The sequence below is a fragment of the Pangasianodon hypophthalmus genome, chromosome 23 (assembly GCF_027358585.1).
Source record: "Pangasianodon hypophthalmus isolate fPanHyp1 chromosome 23, fPanHyp1.pri, whole genome shotgun sequence".
Taxonomy (NCBI): Eukaryota; Metazoa; Chordata; class Actinopteri; order Siluriformes; family Pangasiidae; genus Pangasianodon; species Pangasianodon hypophthalmus.
The window spans coordinates 19,693,773-19,713,471 of record NC_069732.1 but is presented as its reverse complement, the minus strand read 5'-3'; the positions used below and the strand labels follow the sequence as shown (position 1 = coordinate 19,713,471).

At 44.0% G+C, this 19,699-nt stretch overlaps 2 protein-coding genes across 6 annotated transcripts in view; both read right to left on the bottom strand.

Moving 5' to 3' along the window:
- Positions 1 to 528, bottom strand: part of cspg5b (chondroitin sulfate proteoglycan 5b) — a 31,027-nt gene extending 30,499 nt beyond the window's left edge. The window contains exon 1 of one of the 3 annotated variants that reach the window (XM_034298373.2): positions 77 to 528. In XM_034298373.2, the coding sequence (XP_034154264.1) occupies positions 77 to 149 (73 nt within the window). In that variant the 5' untranslated portion in view covers positions 150 to 528. The remainder of the gene's footprint in view (positions 1 to 76) is intronic. The other 2 variants (XM_034298372.2, XM_034298374.2) reach the window with 2 other exon arrangements.
- A 1,053-nt stretch (positions 529 to 1,581) lies between these two features.
- Positions 1,582 to 19,473, bottom strand: smarcc1b (SWI/SNF related, matrix associated, actin dependent regulator of chromatin, subfamily c, member 1b). 3 transcript variants are annotated; one of them, XM_053228330.1, is made up of 28 exons: positions 18,662 to 19,473; positions 17,071 to 17,190; positions 16,892 to 16,977; positions 16,611 to 16,692; positions 16,410 to 16,502; positions 16,238 to 16,307; positions 15,583 to 15,649; positions 15,350 to 15,425; positions 14,401 to 14,526; positions 14,229 to 14,311; positions 13,037 to 13,152; positions 12,798 to 12,857; positions 12,682 to 12,716; positions 12,437 to 12,552; positions 11,209 to 11,280; positions 10,859 to 10,972; positions 8,754 to 8,907; positions 8,519 to 8,629; positions 8,331 to 8,390; positions 7,800 to 8,058; positions 7,208 to 7,369; positions 5,842 to 5,891; positions 5,585 to 5,677; positions 5,279 to 5,422; positions 3,096 to 3,230; positions 2,704 to 2,857; positions 2,059 to 2,130; positions 1,582 to 1,927 (listed from the first exon to the last, which is right to left on the bottom strand). In XM_053228330.1, exons 1-28 carry the CDS (start codon positions 18,836 to 18,838, stop codon positions 1,860 to 1,862), a joined length of 2,955 nt encoding a protein of 984 aa, XP_053084305.1. In that variant the 5' UTR covers positions 18,839 to 19,473; the 3' UTR covers positions 1,582 to 1,859. The 3 variants fall into 3 exon arrangements, with proteins under 3 accessions (XP_053084305.1, XP_053084304.1, XP_034154349.2); XM_053228329.1 differs by having other exon boundaries at positions 15,583 to 15,652; positions 18,662 to 19,472; XM_034298458.2 differs by having other exon boundaries at positions 5,279 to 5,412; positions 5,584 to 5,677; positions 15,583 to 15,652; positions 18,662 to 19,470.
- Between the last annotated feature and the right edge of the window lie 226 nt (positions 19,474 to 19,699).

Here is a 19,699-nt window from a genome sequence, read left to right as displayed (position 1 = left end):
TGAGAGGCGCGCGCCGGTAACTCAGCATAAAGAGTGTGAAGTGTGTACAGTGAAATATGAACTCATCATTTCTTACCGTGTGTGTATGAAGGAAACAGGTGGCAAAGAAGAAGGCTGGACAGCAGCACAGTCAAGCTCCTGCAGGTCATCTTCTCACAGAGTACACACACAACACAGTATCACAGCACAGTATCACAACACAGTATCACAACACAGTATCACAACAAATACCACTCTTCTGTCACACGCGCACAAGTTTCCCTCCCTCCATCACACTGCTCTGTCCATCACACGCTCTCTCACTCCCGCAGCAGGCTGTGTGTGTGTGTGTGTGTTTTCTCTGCTTGTCACTCCTGAGGAGAAAGTCTCCTCCCTCTCTCTTCTTTTAAATGGAGACTAAGGCGGTGAAAGGCGGAAGTGTCCCGGCTCCGGATCACAGCGCGCTGGGGAGGCTGCAGAGACGCGGCTGTGTGGAGGGGAGGAGGGACGGAGGGAGGAGGGAAGGCTTCTGCACCTCGGCCCGTGCACTATCTGACCAATGAGAAGCAGTTTGGGATTCGGTTAATTCCGCGCTTTTCCCCCGGATGTGCGCACACCACCCGTGCACGTGCAGCACGCGCGCACCCGAGAACAAAAAGACTGCGCGTGATTTATTGCACAATGAAGTAAAAAATATTACATTATAAGCATACTGAGAAAACTGCAGATTCCAAAAGGAATATATATAAACACACACACACACACACACACACACACACACACACACAGGCCCTGAACAGTGTAGAGGTTATCTGGAAGCCTACAGTGAAGTTAAATCTGCCCTCAGGAGAAATCAATAGAGCCGTGTTAATGTTCAGGGCCAGATCACTGATGAGCTTCACACTGGACCTGATCAATGCCACTGTAAAGAGATACAGACTTTTGTTTTAATTTAATCTGAAACTTCTCTCTCAGTGTGTCTTTTCATCTTGATGAGTGTGTATGTAATGCTATCAGTTACACAGTCACACGGTGGTAGTAGCTGCTCCTTTTGTTTTAGAAGAAAAGCAAGAGGTCAGTATACATTAAAGGTTCTAGTTCTAAACAGGGCATGGGAGAGAGAAATCTGCCAACGAGATCTTCTTACCTCATGCTAGTGTAAAAAGCTGTTCATCTAAAATAAACCTTTACACAAAATAATAAAAATGCACTGTCCTTATAACTCGAACAAATTCCTAACGTTCCTAGTTAATAACAGTGACTGATAAGGTATCATAAGAAAAGGTCCATGTGGTCACCATGGGCCATGAGACATGCTGAGACAGCAATGTTTGCTTTACTGTTCATCCTGATGAGTTGAGCAAGTCTCTCGAGCTCACTGCACATATTCAAGTGTTTAGAAACACACACACATCACTCCCGTAGGACCATCGCTGTCTCCACCAGGTCCCAGCTTATTAAATGTGGCAGTGGGAGCTCAGAGGTTAAGGCTTTGGATCGGAAGGTTGAGAATTCCATGACCAGTCCTTGTGAAAGGCTCTGAATCCTTAAACTGTAAGCCACGTGGATAAAAGCATCAGGTTAACAAGTAAATCAAATCTGTGAGGCAATTAAATAGTTTTATTTAAAAAAATTTATTGGCATGAGAGCTGGATGTCATTCAATACAAAATCGAGCTACAAACATTTAGTTCTCACCAAAAAGCGACAAATATGAATGTTTAAATTTACTGTAGCATAAAACACCATTTACAAATGACTAAAGTTTTGACATGTTCACTGGTGAACTGAACTGTATGATATATGACTGACAGCTTGGTGGACGCAGTAACACTGTAATCAGATACCCAGGCAGATGATCGGTCGCTAAAGGATGTGACTTCAGCTGTCCATCGGGGGCCGAGAAACAGGCGTGGCCCCTTCAGACTGGGAGGAAGGTGGAGTTGGGTCTACATACAAAGATAATCAAATTAAACATCCTACATGTGACTATATACAACTGAGGAGACTCACGGTAACTTCAGAGATTAGAATGAAAGTGAAAGAAGAACAGATGTGAAGCAGATGTGTAGTCACTCACATGTGCCATTAGGAGCACCGGTGTGCTGCGAGCCCATCATCTGCCCCGCTGCTCCACTGCCCACTGCACGACCTGACAACAGAGCCAACACGTCAAACTGCACACTGTACACGTATCAGCCCGCCTGGTGCGTGTACCCTTACAGAAAACATGGAACAGTAGAAGACTTGTAAACGTCTTCCAAAGAAATCCAAGCGGTTTATATTTAAAAATCTAAATTTAATTTAGATTTATTGACAGCATCATTCTCAGACCTCGATGAGTGCCAATGGTGGCTGGATTTCCGATTTGCTTTATTCATTTGGGACCACAACGACAACGACAAGCAAAATTTTTCCACCCATTACTCAAATCCACACACTTCACTCAAATGATCTGTCTGAATTTTATAAGTTAGGGGGCAGAAAGTGCTCAAAGCAAAGCGAGAGAAATGTAGAAAACTAGTTTCAGTACACGTCAGCTACAATTTAGACTGCAAGTGTATATGTTAAGGGTTGTGTGTAAATTAAAATAGACCTATTAATAATAATAATAATAATAATAATAATAATAATGTATTAAAATAGACTGTATGAAGCCACTCTTGCTCTCACGCAGTAACACGAGTGTGTATTTGATGAAAGTTTGTGTGTGTAGGAGACTGACCGTGATGTAGAGGGTTAAACGCAGGCCCACTGCTCTGCGAGGCTCCTCCCTGCTGCTGTTCCAGCTGCTGGCGTGCCTTTAGCTCAGCGTACTTCACCTGCTCCATGTGGAAGTTCTGCCTCTCTGACAGCAACTGCTGTCGCTGCTGCTCCAGCTGCACCCCACACACACACACACACACACACACACACACACACACACACACACACACACGCACAAAAGGACCTTACAGTGACCAGAAGAATGTGCATCACGCTGAAAAAAGGAGAACCACTCTGATACTACATTTTAAGCACTTGAACTATTACAGTAAGTAATAATAGTAAGTAAGGTTGTATTTTATAATCAGCATTATGTTGTTGAATATATTCTGCAGAGCTGAGTTAACTCACAGCCTCTTTCTCCCGGTCCATGATGGTTTCCAGCTCCTCAAAGTGCCTCAGCTTTATCTCCAGCTTCTTCATCTGAGTCTCTACCAGCAGTGCCACAAGAGACTTAATCTTCCTTTCCTCCACAGCAGCCAAGTGCTAAGAAGAGCAGAAGAGAGAGAACCATTGTCAGGGGATGAGACTAAATATTCAGTTAATTTTTATTTGTATAGTGCTTTTAATGACAGACATGGTCACAAATGAGAGTCTCGTCTTCTGGTAGACACCAGACAGTGGGATTATATTCCCAGTTAACTCAGGGCTACAGGAAATGCTTGCCATCGAGTCCCTTTAGCAGGCCACAGTCCTTTTGTTTTCAGAATATACACGAAACACCTTGCTTGGCATGAATATTTAAATAGCATAACTTTTAACTGCAGTAAAAACCTACCATGGTGAAAAAAAAAGAATGACTTTAAAAAACCTCACTTTGCGTCCTTTGTCTACCAAAGTATATTGGAGGTGGAATTAAACAATGAATATGAACTCAAAACGCAGACTTTCAGCTTTAATTTGAGGGAATTTACATCCTAGTCAGATGAACAGTGCAGGAATTACAGCACTTTTTATAAGTCCCTTTTTTACAGGACCAATAGTAACAGGACAAACTAACAGAATCCTAAAGTAAACTGTAACGTTTATTGCTTGGTTGCAAATCCTTTGCAGTAAATGACGGCCTGAAGTCTGGAGACATCAGTAGATGCTGGGTTTCCTCCCTGATGAAGCTCTGCCAGGTCTTTACTGCAGCTGTCTTCACTTCCTGTTTGTTCTCATGGTGTTTTGTCTTCACTTTTACCTTCAGCAAGTGAAATGCAGCTCAGTTGGATTCAGCTCAGCTGATTGACTCGGCCATTGCAGAACACTCCACTTCTTTACCTTAAATAAGCATTGGGTTGCTTTTGAAGTACGCTTCAGGTCATTGTCCATCTGCACTGTGAAGCTCCATCCACTGAGTGTTGAAGCATTTGTGTGAATGTGAGCAGATAATATCGCCCTGTACACTTCAGAATTCATCCTGCTGCTTCAGTCAGCAGTCACATCATCAATAAACACAAGAGAACCAGTTCCACTGGCAGCCGTACACGCCCACGCCATAAGATGAGGTGGTACGCTTCAGATCATGAACAGTTCCTTCCCTTCTCCATATTCTTCTCTTCCCATCATTCTGCTACAAGTTCATCTTTGTCTCGTCTCTCCATAACCATGTTGTTCCAGAAATGTACAGGATTTTTCTAATCTGGTCTTCCTGTTTTTGAGGCTTACTAGTGGTGTACATTTTGTGGTAAAACCTCTGTATTTACTCTGGTGAAGGCTTCTCTTGATTGTTGGCTTTGACACAGATACACCAACCTCCTGAGTGTGATCTTTATTCTCTTCCCATCATTCGGCTACAAGTTAATCTTCATCTCATCTCTCCATAGGAACCATGCTGTTCCAGAACTGTACAGGATTTTTTTTAGATGTTTTTTTGGCTCTAATCTGGTCTTCTTGCTTTTGAGGCTCACTAATGGTGTACATTTTGTGGTAAAACTCTGTATTTACTCAGGTGATGGCAAGATGTATGGCACCAAATACAGGGCAATCCTGGAAGAAAACCTGTTCCAGCCTACAAGAGACTTGGGACTGGGGTGGAGCTTCACCTTCCAACAGACCAAACAACCCACAAGCACACTGGCAAAGCTACACTGGAATGGCTCAAAACCAAGAACCTGAACATGTTAGAACGGCCCTGTCGAAGATTCAGAATCTGTGGTATATATATATAATATCCCAGAAGACTTGCGGCTGTATTGCAAACAAAGGTGGTGAGTGAAGATTTATGCAACCAATCCACCTACTGGCATGTTTTTGGGAGGAAACTGGAGAATCTAGAAGAAACCCACATGGTCACGTGAGAACATATGAATCGGTTGATCAGACCGGGAGCTGTGAAGCAGCAACACTACCTACTGTCCCACTATGCATCTGGGATAAACATCTGGGATAAACACTTTACAGGAGGCCGTCATTTAATAAATACTGAGAACCTCAGAGACTCCTTTATAGTAACCTTCTTCCCTGATATACAGGCTTCTTGTCTAGAACAACTGCATGTTGCTCTACTGCTCAGATCTGAGGTGTGTTTGATCGAACAGGTTGTTACTCACTTTGGCCTTGGTGGCAGCGGAGGCCAGGGCAGCTGCAGCTGCTGTGGCAATATTTGCTTCAACCAATTCAAGTTCCGCCCTCCTCCTTCTCTCCCCATGTTCCCCTTGTGTCTGGACCACTTCCAACCCTTCCTCTTCACCACCAGCAAACACAGACAGACACACAGAGAAAAATGTAAGAAATTAAACCAGACCACCAGTTTGATCTGCATCCATCATTAATGTGCACATTATGTTTCAGCAAACATGTTATATTAGATTTCAAAATAATATATTTATGGTGTACGAGTGCTGAAAACGCAAACCTGCTTTACTCTCCTCTCCTTTCTCCTCTTCAGTCTCATCTTTTTCTTCATTCTTTACTCGCTCTCCCTCTCCTGCACTGTTTTCCCCCATTGGCTAGGACACCAAGAATTGAGAAAACGGGACAGAAAGAAAGAAACAGGAGGAAAGCAAAGTGGATTATTGAATTTTAACTGCCTTTATATTAACTTCATATTAAATGCATTTGTTTTAGATGACCACTTAACACTTCTTTAAGTAAGGAAACTGGGCTGTCACACCTTTTCATGGTGTTCTGTGTCAAACTCCAGCTTTTCCAGTTGGGTTCCATCTAAAATGCAGGTCAGAAATGTTAAATTAACTTATATACAAAAAGTATTCACACCCCTTCAGCTTTTGCACATTTTACTATAATATAGTACTATATAAATACCACACACACACAGTATATATATGTGTATATACACACACACACACACACACAGTATATATGTATGTGTATACATATATACACACACACACACACACACAGTATATATATATGTGTATACATATATACACACACACAAATTCATTAAATTGAAAAACTGAAATCTCTCAGTTAGCTATGTATTCAGACTCTTGGCTAAAGGCACTCCAGATTGAGATCAGGTGTGTCCTGTTTGCTTTGATTATGATCTTCAGGTGTCTCTAGAAGGTGACAGAAATCCACTTGTGGCCAGTTCAACTGACTGGACAATGAAAGTCACACAGCTGTGTGTATAAGATCCCACAATTCACAGCGCAGGTCAGACCAAAAACCAAGCCATGAAGTGCAAGGAACTCTCTGTGGACCTCCACGATCAAACTGTGTTGAGACATAGAGGTGAGGTCAGGGTGAGGGAATAAAACCATTTCTGAAGCTCTGAATGTTCCCAGGAGCACTGTGAGCTTCATCATTGTGAGCTTCATCATTGTGACATGGAAGAAGTTTGGAGCCACCAGGACTCCAAGCCTAGAGCTGGCCATCTAGCCAAACTCAGTAACCGGGAAGGGCTAGAAGGGCCTGGGTCAGGGAGGTGACCAAGAACCCAATGTCCACTCTAACAGAGCTTCAGAAGTCCTCCACAGAGACGGGAGAATCTTCTGGATGGACAAACATCATCAATCAGAAACGTTCCATCAATCAGATTTTCATGATAGTGTGGCTAGACTTTGAACTTCCAAGTACTACTTTTGGAGAAAACCAGGTACTGCTCATCAGCGGGCTTATACCATCCCTACAGTGAAGCATGGTGGTGGCAGCATCACGCTGTGGGGGTGCTTCTCACTGGCAGGGACGGGGAGGCTGGGCAGAGTTGAGGTATGCATGAATGCAGCCAAATACAAATTTAGCAATATATAAAAACTCTTAAAAACCTGTTTTTGCTTTGTGATTACAGATTATTGCGCATAGATTGATGGCCAAAAAAAGTAAATTTAATCCATTCAAAATTAAATTTATAACAAAAAAAGTGCAAAACTGAAGTTTCTGAACCCACTGCATATTTTAAGCAGTCACTAGGGTTTAAGAAATGCTGAGTCTAATGCTGACCCCTGCTGGCTACTTCCTGCAGTACAGCCTGCCTGAGTGCGCACACACGTACAGTATATAGCGTGTGTAAGTACCAGTCTTTTCTAGCTGGTCTGCTTCGGGTCCAGACGTGTTACTTGACTGCATTCCAAAGGTGGGCTCAAGTTCTGCTAAACTCTGTGCAGGATCTTGGATTTTGAGGATGGGGGGATTGAGCAGCTCTGGAGAAGCTTGTTCTCGAACGCGAGAGAACTCCTCTGAGAATGAGAAGAAAAGCAAAAGAATTAAAATGCAAAAGAATACATCAAGGACAGATTCTTATAAACTCATCTGTAAAATGTTTTTCATTTCTTTTATGGTGGTGAAGACACACACACACAGACACATACACAGAGACACACATACACAGAGACACACATACACAGAGACACACACACACAGAGACACACACACACAGAGACACACACACACACAGAGACACACACACACACAGACAGAGACACACACACACAGACAGAGACACACACAGACAGAGACACACACAGACAGAGACACACACAGACAGAGACACACACAGACACACACACAGAGAGACACACACACACAGAGAGACACACACACACAGAGAGACACACACACACAGAGAGACACACACAGACACACACAGACAGAGACACAGACACACACCCAGGGCTGCCTTGGCAGCAGCAGAGGCCACTCTGGGGTCCACAACGGAGGCGAGGAAAGCCACGGTGCTCATGACTGGGTTTCCCGACTGGCTAAAGGGAACAGGCTGGTAGGCGAGGGGGCCCATTGAAGCTTCCGAGTTCTCCAAGTACGGGTCCTCTATGGGCAAGCGCAGGAAATGCAGGATGCACTCATCCTGTGTGCGGCTACCCACATGCTCAGAGACCTTATTCCAGTCATCTTTATACATCTCTAATGCCTGAAAGAGAGAAAGAGAGAGGGAGCGAGAGAGGGAGAGAGAGAGAGGGAGAGAGAGAGAGTGACAGAGGGACAGAGAGAGAGCGACAGAGAGAGAGAGAAAGAGAGGGACAGAGAGAGCGACAGAGAGAGAGAGAAAGAGAGGGACAGAGAGAGCGACAGAGAGAGCGACAGAGAGAGATTGGGAAATACAGAAGAGAGAGTACACATCAGTGAAATGTACTCTGCCAGATCTGAGTGAGATATTTAAATTTTATTGGTTGCCAGGCTCACCTCCAAAAGCAACAGAGTTTCTTGTTCTGTCCACTCGCGTCCTGCGTTTGCTCCTTTAGTCTACAGAGTGTGTAACAAGCACAAACACTGTATTTTCTGCACAACAGACAGCTTTCTGAAGTACAGATGTGGGTGTGTGTGTGGGTGTGTGTGTGGGTGTGTGTGTGGGTGTGTGGGTGTGTACACACCTTGGGATGCTTCTTTGCGTAAATATCGGTTCGTAGGCCAAAGTTTTGAAGGTCTGAAGGCTTTTCTCTGCTTTTCTCTGGGAAATGGAGCATATGCTGAGAGGCTGAAACCTACACACACAAACAGTATAACCAAACAATTAGAACACCACAAACAGTTACAACTACAGGCTGCTTGTGTGTGTGTGTGTGTGTGTGTGTGTGTGTGTGTGTGTGTGTGTGTGTGTGTGTATACCTGTAATGGTCTGTGCTGTAGAGGGACCAGGGCTGTGGGAATGTCTGTGAGAACATTAAAGTGAGGTGTAGGTGGAGGGCCCATAGGAAGAGGTCTGCTCTCAGCATCCACCTGGTAATTTATCAGACCCCACTGCTCCAGGAATGCATGGACCCTACACACACACACACACACACACACACACATTTAGAAACATACACGACTGGTACCAAAAAGCAAGGTCAGTGTAAAAGTTATGTACATCACAGATACACACTCACTCCATTGTACAATAATAATTTTGTTATTTGCTTTAAACCAGAGAAATACAGACATTACTGCTATTTACTGAATAAACCTGGAAAAAAGCAAACATCTGTTTATCTGCACATTTAGTTGGAGAGACAGACACTCCTGGGCAAAACAATGGGCCAAGCCCAAAATGGCTATCTAATGGTTATCTAATGCAGGTTTTGTGTGCAGATGATGTTAAAAAGCCATTGCTGTCTCTGAAAAACAGAATGAAGTTTTTGGCAGAAACAGGAAAGTTTGATTCCGAGTGGATGAGCAGAGCTGTATGGAGTGATGCATCACGATCTGAGCTGCATGGTGATGCTCCAGAGATGTGTCTTCTGAAGATCTGGTGAGAAATCCAGTAGTGAAAGCATCTCTACCACAGTGAAGCCTGGAGGAAGAGGTGTCATGGTGTGGGATTTTCAGCTGCTTCACTGAGGAAAGTTAGTTAATGGTTTGGAATACAGGAGAAGATTGCAAAAGGCTTCTCACAAGTGAAAAGTTGTTTTCTAAAGAGGAATGATCAGATGTTATTTTTCAGCCAGACAATGCTCCTGCCACTAACACCACCATAAAGAGGTCCATCAGGCTCACGGTTTGACCCGGTCAGAGTCCAGATCTGAACACTACAGAGCTTATCTGGTCTCGCGTTTAACACAAATTAACTGGGAAACATTTTTCAAATTCTCATCAACTGTTTGAACCCATCAACACTGAAAGGAACAACAGTGATTCTTCTTCCTGTAAAAAGCTGTCCTCAAGTTTACCCACAAGGCTTACGCATTTAACATTAAGGGAAAAGTTCTCCCATACTAAATTCCTTTATATATTTGTTTAATTCTTGCTAATTTCCTGACCAATTATTTTAAAAGCTTAATATTTTGCCATTTTTGGCTTGGCCAATTTTTTTTTTATTTTTATTTTTTGCCCAGGAGTAATCTAAGACTAATAGTAAACAGCTTTAAAAAAATAAATAAATAAAAATGAGAACTGTGTGTTTTCATTGATATGATGAAGTTTTTTTTTGTTAGGAGACATTTATTTCAAGTTTCCCAGCATGCAGCATCTTTAAGACAAAAGGAGAGCACTCTTTCCAGTGTCTCTAACATGACAAATGGGTGAGAGAGAGAGAGAGAGAGAGAGAGAGAGAGATGCTATATCGCAAGTGAGAACAGGAACTAATGTGTCTGTTGTATGTTATAGCACATTAAATCTAACTACAAACCATTAAAATGTGCGACACGTGGTTCATTAATAATTTAAACATTGTAATGGTAGGCAGATTGCTGTGGTATAATTAATTAGTGAAATTAATACACTCCGCTTCCAGTTGTGCTGCATCACACCACCCCAGCACGGGTCAGTTTCATATAATAGCACAGGCTGGAGTGTGTTATTCTTTACTTACATCATCGCACATCACATTTTTGTCCACATTATGCAGCTCAAGCGCACGCACACGCACACACACATGCGCACACACACACGCGCACACACACGCGCACGCACACGCTCACGCACACACACACGCACACGCACACACGCACGCACACACGCACGCACACACGCACGCACACGCTCACGCACACACACACGCGCACGCACACGCGCACACACGCGCACACGCACGCGCACGCACGCACACGCACGCGCACGCGCGCACACGCGCGCACACGCACGCGCACACGCACGCGCACGCACGCACACGCACGCACGCACACGCACGCACGCACACGCACACGCACGCGCACGCGCACGCACACGCACACGCACGCACGCGCACGCACACGCACACACGCACACACACGCGCACGCGCACACAAAATGCTAACCTCATAAGGGCACACACATCTCCTGTAAGGTTACGTCTGCAGGAGGTGGAGGTCAAGTACTCCTGAGGGTTAAGCCGATACGTGTCAATCATGAAGTTACGATATGCCAAATATCTGCAAACAGTAATAAGCCAGAGTGTATACTTCACACTTCAGTTTATACACAAGTTTGTGCACCCCTGACCATCACACCCATATGTGCTTGTTGAACATCTCCTGCCAGATTTATTCCCCGTGCTTTCCTCTAGATGTTGGAGCGTGGCTGTGGGGATTTGGAGAACCACATATGGGTGTGATGGTCATAGAGTGTAAAAATTTGTTGAGTGCGTGTGCGTGTGTGAATGACCCACATCTCTGGGGATTTGGACTTGTTCTTCCCGTTGAAGAACTCGGGCAGTGCTCTCCTCTCTATCCGATGAATACTGAAACAGAGAACAGATTTATGGGTACACTTTACCATTATCAGCATCATCAGTGCCACTCAGTGACAAAATGTACATTTTAAAAAACAAGTAGACCTTGTCACAAGTCTAGTTCTTCTTCTTACTAATTTGTATGCCAGAAAAATATTAAAATATACTTTTAAACAGGGAGAAAGCTATTGAAAAAAAACTATTTCACTCATTTGACATTGCTGTGACCTTGACCCTGTTTGGATCATTTCCAAAATCTAATCAGTGCATCTGCAAGGTACAGAGATAATCCCATATAAATCCTACAAACATTCAACCACTCGCTCTTGCGATATCACACTAACGAGAGTCTCAGAAGGATGGACAATCCAAAAACACAACACCTCCACCACCTAGTGACGGAGGAATAAACTCATGTTTCATTTCGCAGTCTTTCTCCCCTTCATTTCTGGGCAACGTTTGACACAGAACTCCAACCAAAATGACTGAACACATAATTGGGGCTGGATCTCAGACCTGATGACACACTCACTGTGGCTTTGTTCACTCTGACTTCCATCAGCGCCGTGACTGTGGCAGGACACTGATAAACACCTTATAATGGAAGTCTAACTGTAAATGAACAGTGCAGCTAAGCAAATTCTCTTCTGCCATCAGCAAATTGGTCATCTGAGAGGTGTGTCACTAAAACAAGCATTTAAGTTAAGTGCATGCAGAGGTGTAGGTTAAATTCCTGCCCCAGTGAAACGGAGGTTAAAACATGGTACTTTTTTGTGTTTCTTAAAATTAATTAATTCTGAATGTAACTATAGTAAGACATTATGAATTTTGTATTATATACATTTCAAACATTTACTGGGTTAAACAACTGTCCATATACTTTCATTATAATAATTTTTGAGTCTTTTTTTTTTAATCTTTTCTTTCAGCACAGAATAATTGCCTGTACATGTAATACACACGGGAATATTCCTTATAGAGGTAGCGGAGAAGACAGTAGTGAATAAATCCCCAAAACTGTTTCAAAGATGAAAGATGTGTGTGTTCCAGTATACAAAAACTCCTCCAGCTGTCTACTGCCTGTGTGAAGTGGTGAATCACAGCCTGAAATGAGTCTCAAACGCACACTATGGTTAGATTTGATGTGGCCCTGGGGAAGATTTACCAGTTGTAGTCAAACCAAGAGGCATAGCTGGGTATGATGATATGGTGAGTCTGCTCTGTGGCACTCTCCTCTCCTTCCAGCCCACGGCCGAACTCCCGTCCCTGATCCTCCTCATCCTGAAAACACACACACAGCTGTCTATTAGTGTACCAATGTCTCATAAAATCACCATAACTATAACAAAGGTCAGTACATGAGAAGCCAATGGTGTATTACTGATCTGATATAGTCAGTACACCACTTACCCTGACTCCAGACAGGAACTCGTCTTCCTGGTCATCTACAAAAGAGGAACATTACAAAGACCTGTCTTATAAAGCCAAACGCTAACTTGCGTAAACAAACCAGCATGTCGTCATACCCAAGTCAGCCATGGTTCCTCCCTTCACTGGTGTGTTCTCACTGTCTTTCTTCAGGTTTACTGTCGCCAATTAGAAAGTAAAGTATCAGCATTAAATCATGAGCGAGTTAGAGCTAGGAGTGTGTTACGTTAAGGATTAGTATTATGAACTTACTGCAGAAAAGGAAAGGTTTTGAAAATCAAACAAAAAAAAAAAGATTGGAGAAAAAAAAAAAAAAAAAAACAAAACACAGACACACCATTTTTAGGCAGTTTGACCTCCTCCATGTTAGGCACCGGTGTTGGGTCCTCCATGTCTTTAGTCAGGTCTTCTTCTGGCTCCACCTCTTCCTGTTGGCCACGCCTCTTATACGAACTGCAAATTATATATAACACATGCGCTCACTGCCCACTTTATTAGGAAAACCAATCAGCCAATCATGCAGATACAGGTCCAGAGCTTCAGTTCACATTAAACATCAGAAAAGGGGGAAAATCTCAGTGACTTTGACCGAGTATTTCAGAAACTGCTGATCTCCAGGGATTTTCACACACAACAGAGTTTACACAGAATGTTGCAAATAAATAAAATAAAAAAAAAATCCATTCAGCAGTCCTGTGGGTGGAAACACCTTGCTTGAGGTCAGAGGAGAATGGCCAGACTTGTCTGAGCTAACAGGAAGCTTACTCAAATAATGAGAAAAAGCATCTCAGAACACACAACACGCCAAAACGTGTGGCAGACGGACTACAACAGCAGAAGATCACATTAGGTTCCACTCCAGTCAGCCACGAACAGGAATCTGAGGCTAGAGTTGACACAATGGGGACAGCTGAGGACTGTAAAAATGTCACCTGGTCTACTGAATCTTGATTTCCACTGCACCATGCAGATGGTTTTGTCAGAATTTAGAGTCAACCAGCATGAAGCCATGGACCCGACCTGCCCTGTGTTCAACACTTCAGGCTGTGGTGGTGTAATGCTGAGGGAAATGTTTCATTCGCACACACTGGACCCCTTAATACCATTCGAGTATCATTTGAATGCCAGTTTACACTCTTATAATGGCTACTTCCTGCATAATAATGCACCAGGTCACAAACCACAATCATCTCAAACTGGTAATGAACATGAGGATGAGTTCAGTGTACTTCAGAGGCCTCAGATTCACAGTACAGCAGGAGAGTCGCAGCATGAATGTGCAGCTGACAAATCAGCAGCAATTATGAGACGCAGTCATGTCAACATGCAGCAAAGTCTCAGAGGCATGTTTCCAGAACGAAGAACAGAGCAAAAGTGGTCCTATCCAGTATTACTATGATGTTCCTATTAAAATGGCCAGTGAGTGTGTATTACACATATTATAATTAGTATCTTATTATTCACATCTTTATTTATTGCTATCTTCAATAGTATAGGGTATTAACACATTTAAAAAGCATTCTTCTCACCCCTTTTTCCCTCCTTTCTTCCTGGACTCAGATGTGGGTGGAGAGGGGGAGCGCCTTCTCTTCTTCCCCGAAGTCTTGCTTTCCTTATGTAGAAGGAAAAAAAAAATGACTGAAAAATCAAGAGTGGAGAAACAACAGGAGAGGTGAAAAAAGAGGGGAGGTGAAGCTCTACCTCCTCATCTCTGGGGTAGATGCGCCTCCGGTAACTCACGCTCCTTTTGCTGTCATCCACCTCATAGTCTTCCTCGTTCATCCACTCATTGAATGTGTCTGTGTCGAGAACCCACTTAACATGCACCTGGAAGGAAAGCAGAATATCGCTGTAGTGCACACAGACATGTACATTAGGCTATTGTACATTACCTGAAACAGTCTCATGCTTTTCATGTGGTTTCATCATACTGATGATCACACAAGTGTGATGTATGAGTGTACTCAATTAACAACATATACACTATATGGCCAAAAGTATGTGCACCCCTGACCATCACACCCATATGTGCTTCTTCCCAAACCACAAAGTCTGAAGCACACAGTTGTATAGAGCGTCTCTGTGTGCTGTAGCATTACAGTTTCCCTTCAGTGGAACTAAGAGACTCAAACCTGTTCCAGCATGACAATGCCCCTGTGCACAAAGCGAGCTCCATGAAGACATGGTGTGTGAAGGTTGGAGTGGAAGAACTCGAGTGTCCTGCACAGAGCCCTGACCTCAACCCCACTGAACATCTTTGGGATGAACTGGAACACCGACTGAACCCCAGACCTCCTCGACATCCCAACATCAGCGCCTGACCTCACTAATGCTCTTGTAGCTGAATGAACACAAATCCCCACAGCCACGCTCCAACATCTAGTGGAAAGACTTCCAGAAGAGTGGAGCTCATTATAACAGCAAACACACGGGGAATAATCTGGAATGAGACATGTGTTCAACATGGTGTTCTACAAACACGTATGGGTGTGATGGTCAGGGGTGCACATACTTTTGGCCATATAGTGAATCACCACAGTGTTACCAATAACACCTTTAAATACCGAAAGAATGTATTTGTACATGTACAGAAGCATATATCCCACATCCTAAACTACTCTAACCTCAGACTGACTTTCAGTTCACTCACCTTCCAGGGTCGTTCTGAAGTGTGGGCTTCCTCTACATCCACGTCAACATCACTGGCTGACAGCCACGTATCATAACTGAAGTCATGCAAAAACCCAGACATTTATATTACAAGAAAGGGACAGTATTTAGTTTTGTTGCCCTGTTTTGTGTGTGTGTGTGTGTGTGTGTGTGTGTGTGTGTGTGTGTGTGTGTGTGTGTGTGTGTGTGTATACAGCATCTATATATACTCACCTATCTGGATACATGCCCCAGTGTACCAGCACGTGTTGATTGAGCCGCATAACAGGTCTGAACCAATCTTCTGGGGGGAAAAAAAATAAAGTACACATTGTCACTGCACATACATATTTACTAACAAATTATATATATGTATATATATATATATATATATATATATATATATATATATATATATATTACACACACACACAATCACCATACACTTAGGAACATCTGTATATTCATGCAGTTATCTAATCAGCCAATCATGTAGCAGCGAAGTGCAAAAAAGAATCATGCAGATGCAGGTCAAGAGCTTCAGTTAATGTTCACATCAAACATCAGAATGAAGAAAAAGTGTGATCTCTGTGACTGTAACCGTGGCCTGGTTGTTGATCTCGGATGTTTGATGTGAACATTAACTGAAGCTCTTGACCTGTATCTGCATGATTTAATGCATTGCGCTGTATATAGACACACTGTACATATATGGGGAGATATATATATATATACACACACTGTCCAAATACTTATGGACCCGGCTATATGTGTGTGTGTGTGTGTGTGTATAATATATATATATATATAATACATACATATATGCACACACACACACACACACACACACACACACACACACACAGACCTAATACACCATTACACACACCTTCATCTACCGAGGTGGGAGTAGGGTAAATTTGATGGGTGGCCTGTAACCTGTCCTCCGTGACCGAACCCTGAGAAAGGGCGGAAAAAGAAAAAGAAAAAGAAAAAAAAGAAAACAGTGAATTCACTGTCAATAAGAATCTATATATAATTGTTAACCACTTTTTCCCCACCTTGTGTCGCATGATGATGTCTTTGAGTTTGCTGGCCTGCTTCTGGTCCAGCTCAGGTGACAGGTACACCACAGGCCTGCTCAGAAGATTATTCTAAACACACACACACACACACACAATCAAAGAAATGTGAATTGTGGTGACTGCGTATCTCTTGTGCTACCCATGTCCCTGAGTGTGTAGATGTCTTTCGCTCAGTACCTGTACCAGTGTTTTCTCCACACTGACGAACATCTCTATATTGCGGTCCACGCGGGACGGATTCTGCAGGTCGAAGCGACGCCTACAGCAATGAAGGAGAGGATGAAAGTTCCATCACTATGTTTAGCACCTACTGAATGCTGGCACATGACGGCACAAATGTGGTTTAGTGGTGTCAAAAAGTTCTTGTGTGTGTAAAGCCTGATGGGGAACTCAGCACCGATGTGATATAAGCACATGAGTGAAGTTAGAGGATTGTGATATAAAGCCTGAACACTCACCAGCCCTGCTCTGTTTTAAACTTGTACACAGAGCCAAGGATGTGACAGAGAGCACCTCCTGGCTTCATGTCTAAGAAACACTTTACCTGTGAAAAAGGCCATGTTAAATAGATTAGTATGTGGGTATGCCTAAAAACAGGAAAGAAAACATGGCTGTTGAAGTGAGAGCAGCGAATCACCGGCAGTTTAGTGAGGCCTGGGTCACTTGCTTTATGACCAAACACATCCTCCTGAAACTGCTGGAGCTGGATGACCAGCGCTGAGAGAGACTTGCTGGAAGGAGCATCAACCTGCACATACTAGGAAAGCAAATATACGAGATCATTAGTTTAGTGAGTCAGGGTATATAGACAGTATAAAGTAAAGTTCCAAAGAGTGGACCATTAGCCATAGAGCAATTAACACATGATCTGTGTGTGATCATGAACTTACAACTAGAGATCCCATTTTGTTTTCCTGAAAGATGACGAACGCTGCAGCCTGATACTTGATATGGATATCGTCATGGTAACCAAGCCAGCTCGCTATTACCAAGTCTTGCAAAATTGTTAGAGGTGCCATGGTGGCCTGCTGTAAGACGAGTTGTGTTCTTTGTGAATGTCAGAGATCTGTGTTGCGTCTGTCCCATCGTAAAATACCTGAGAATTCCAGCTTGCTCTGACCAGCGACCTGCTGCCACAGCACAGACTGAGCTGTGATCATCTTTAACCAGCTTGTAATTAATTCTGAATTACTGCTACTAATGATGCACTGCCAAAACTACCTTCTTTAAGAAAATCCCTAACATTATTTCACAACTTAGTCACGTAATATAATGACTCACAAGCTGGTAAAGATGGTCCACCAGCTTGACCGGCTCAGTGTGTGTTTTGCTAGCTGATCACACCAAGCTGGATTTTTCAGCAGGGAGTTGATTGGATCCGAACATACACCCTTACAGAGCCAGTGTTTTCAAGTCAGGATCTGTCCTGATATCAATAAAGGATTGGTGTAATCACTACCTGTAGCCAGAGAGGCGTGAGGGGGGCAGAGAGGCGTGAGGGGGCGCAGAGATATTAGAGCACAGAGACAGTGAGGCACAGAGACAGTGAGGCACAGGGACAGTGAGGCACAGGGACAGTGAGGCACAGGGACAGTGAGGCACAGGGACAGTGAGGCACAGGGACAGTGAGGGCACAGGGACAGTGAGGCACAGAGACAGTCAGGGAACAGGGACAGTGAGGCACAGGGACAGTCAGGGCACAGAGACATTAGAGCACAGGGACAGTCAGGGCACAGAGACATTAGAGCACAGGGACAGTCAGGGCACAGAGACATTAGAGCACAGAGACAGGGAGGGGACAGGGACAGAGAGGGCACAGGGACAGGGAGGGGACAGGGACAGAGAGGGCACAGGGACAGGGAGGGCACAGGGACAGGGAGGCACAGGGACAGGGAGAGCACAGAGACAGGGACAGTGTACAGATGTAAACAGATGTGTTACTGCACACTCAGGCGAGCTGGAAGCTGAGAAGGCGGTTAAGCTCGACAGCTAATGATGCAACGCTAGTTAGTGCTGTCACACAGCTAATCCACTCTTCCCTGAACATTCACTCACTCTTAATACACTAGAGGTTTAAAACATGAATTTTCTGAATGATCCGCATCCCAGACACAGGGAATGAGGCACGCGCCGCTCCTGTGACAGGCTAACACCAGCTAACGCTGTAAGTACTTTTAGCCACCTAGCTTAGCTTAACTCGTACGTGTACGTCACGGACCCGCTCTTACCTTTTTGTAGTGCTTCCCGATCCAAGTGCGAATCGTGTCGAGCTGTGACACGGTCTCTGCGCTCTCCCAGAAGTCTACACACGGAGCCCCGTCCTTCTTCCGACTCAGTGCCGAGCTGCCGGCCGCTTTATCCCCCGCCGAGCCTGCGGCTGCACATCCCGCGGTCTGCGCCGCCATTGTTACAGGGGAGGCGTTATAACACCCCAAAGCCGGTGTAACGACATTCAGTGGACGCTGTGAAAAGTTGACGCACTAGCTCAAACTCGCATGCGCGTGATTTTGCGCATGCGCCAAGTATGCATTCATGAAATCTCGCCAAAATCTCGCGATATGTCCTACATGGCATATGGAAATTATTTAACCAATACTAGAGATGACTTGGAGCCTTAAAACAGGTTCAAAAGTCAGTCTAATTTCTTTAGTATTATATTACTAGTACATTACTTCTAATAAAAAGGTTTAAAGGACAGAATAGAGATATGAAAAAAACGAAGACATGTTCTTTAGTTCGGTTTCTGTTAATGCAATTAAAGGCACTAATATACAGGAGATATAACTGGACTGCAGCTGGAGTCATCTCTGTAAATTTCCTTCTGCAAAACTCTCCCTCCTGCACTTGCAAAATGGTCAGAAGGCTTCTGAGCTTGAAACGAAGAGCTCTGAGTGTTGTATACGGTTGTGATTAGCTCGTTTGCTTATTTATTGTATTTTCTTAAGCACTGTGATGTTGACTGTCCAGCGAGGTGTGTGAGCTGTCTCTGAAGCAAACTGGAAATGTGTAGAATGGTGTGTGAGAATGTCACAGCGGTGTGGGGTAAAGAGTGGGGTAAAGAGTGGGGTAAAGGGGGGGGGTAAAGTGTGGAGTAAAGTGTGCGGTAAAGAGTGGGGTAAAGGGGGGGGGTAAAGTGTGGAGTAAAGAGTGCGGTAAAGAGTGGGGTAAAGGGGGGGGGTAAAGGGGGGGGGTAAAGTGTGGAGTAAAGTGTGCGGTAAAGAGTGGGGTAAAGGGGGGGGGTAAAGGGGGGGGTAAAGGGGGGGGGT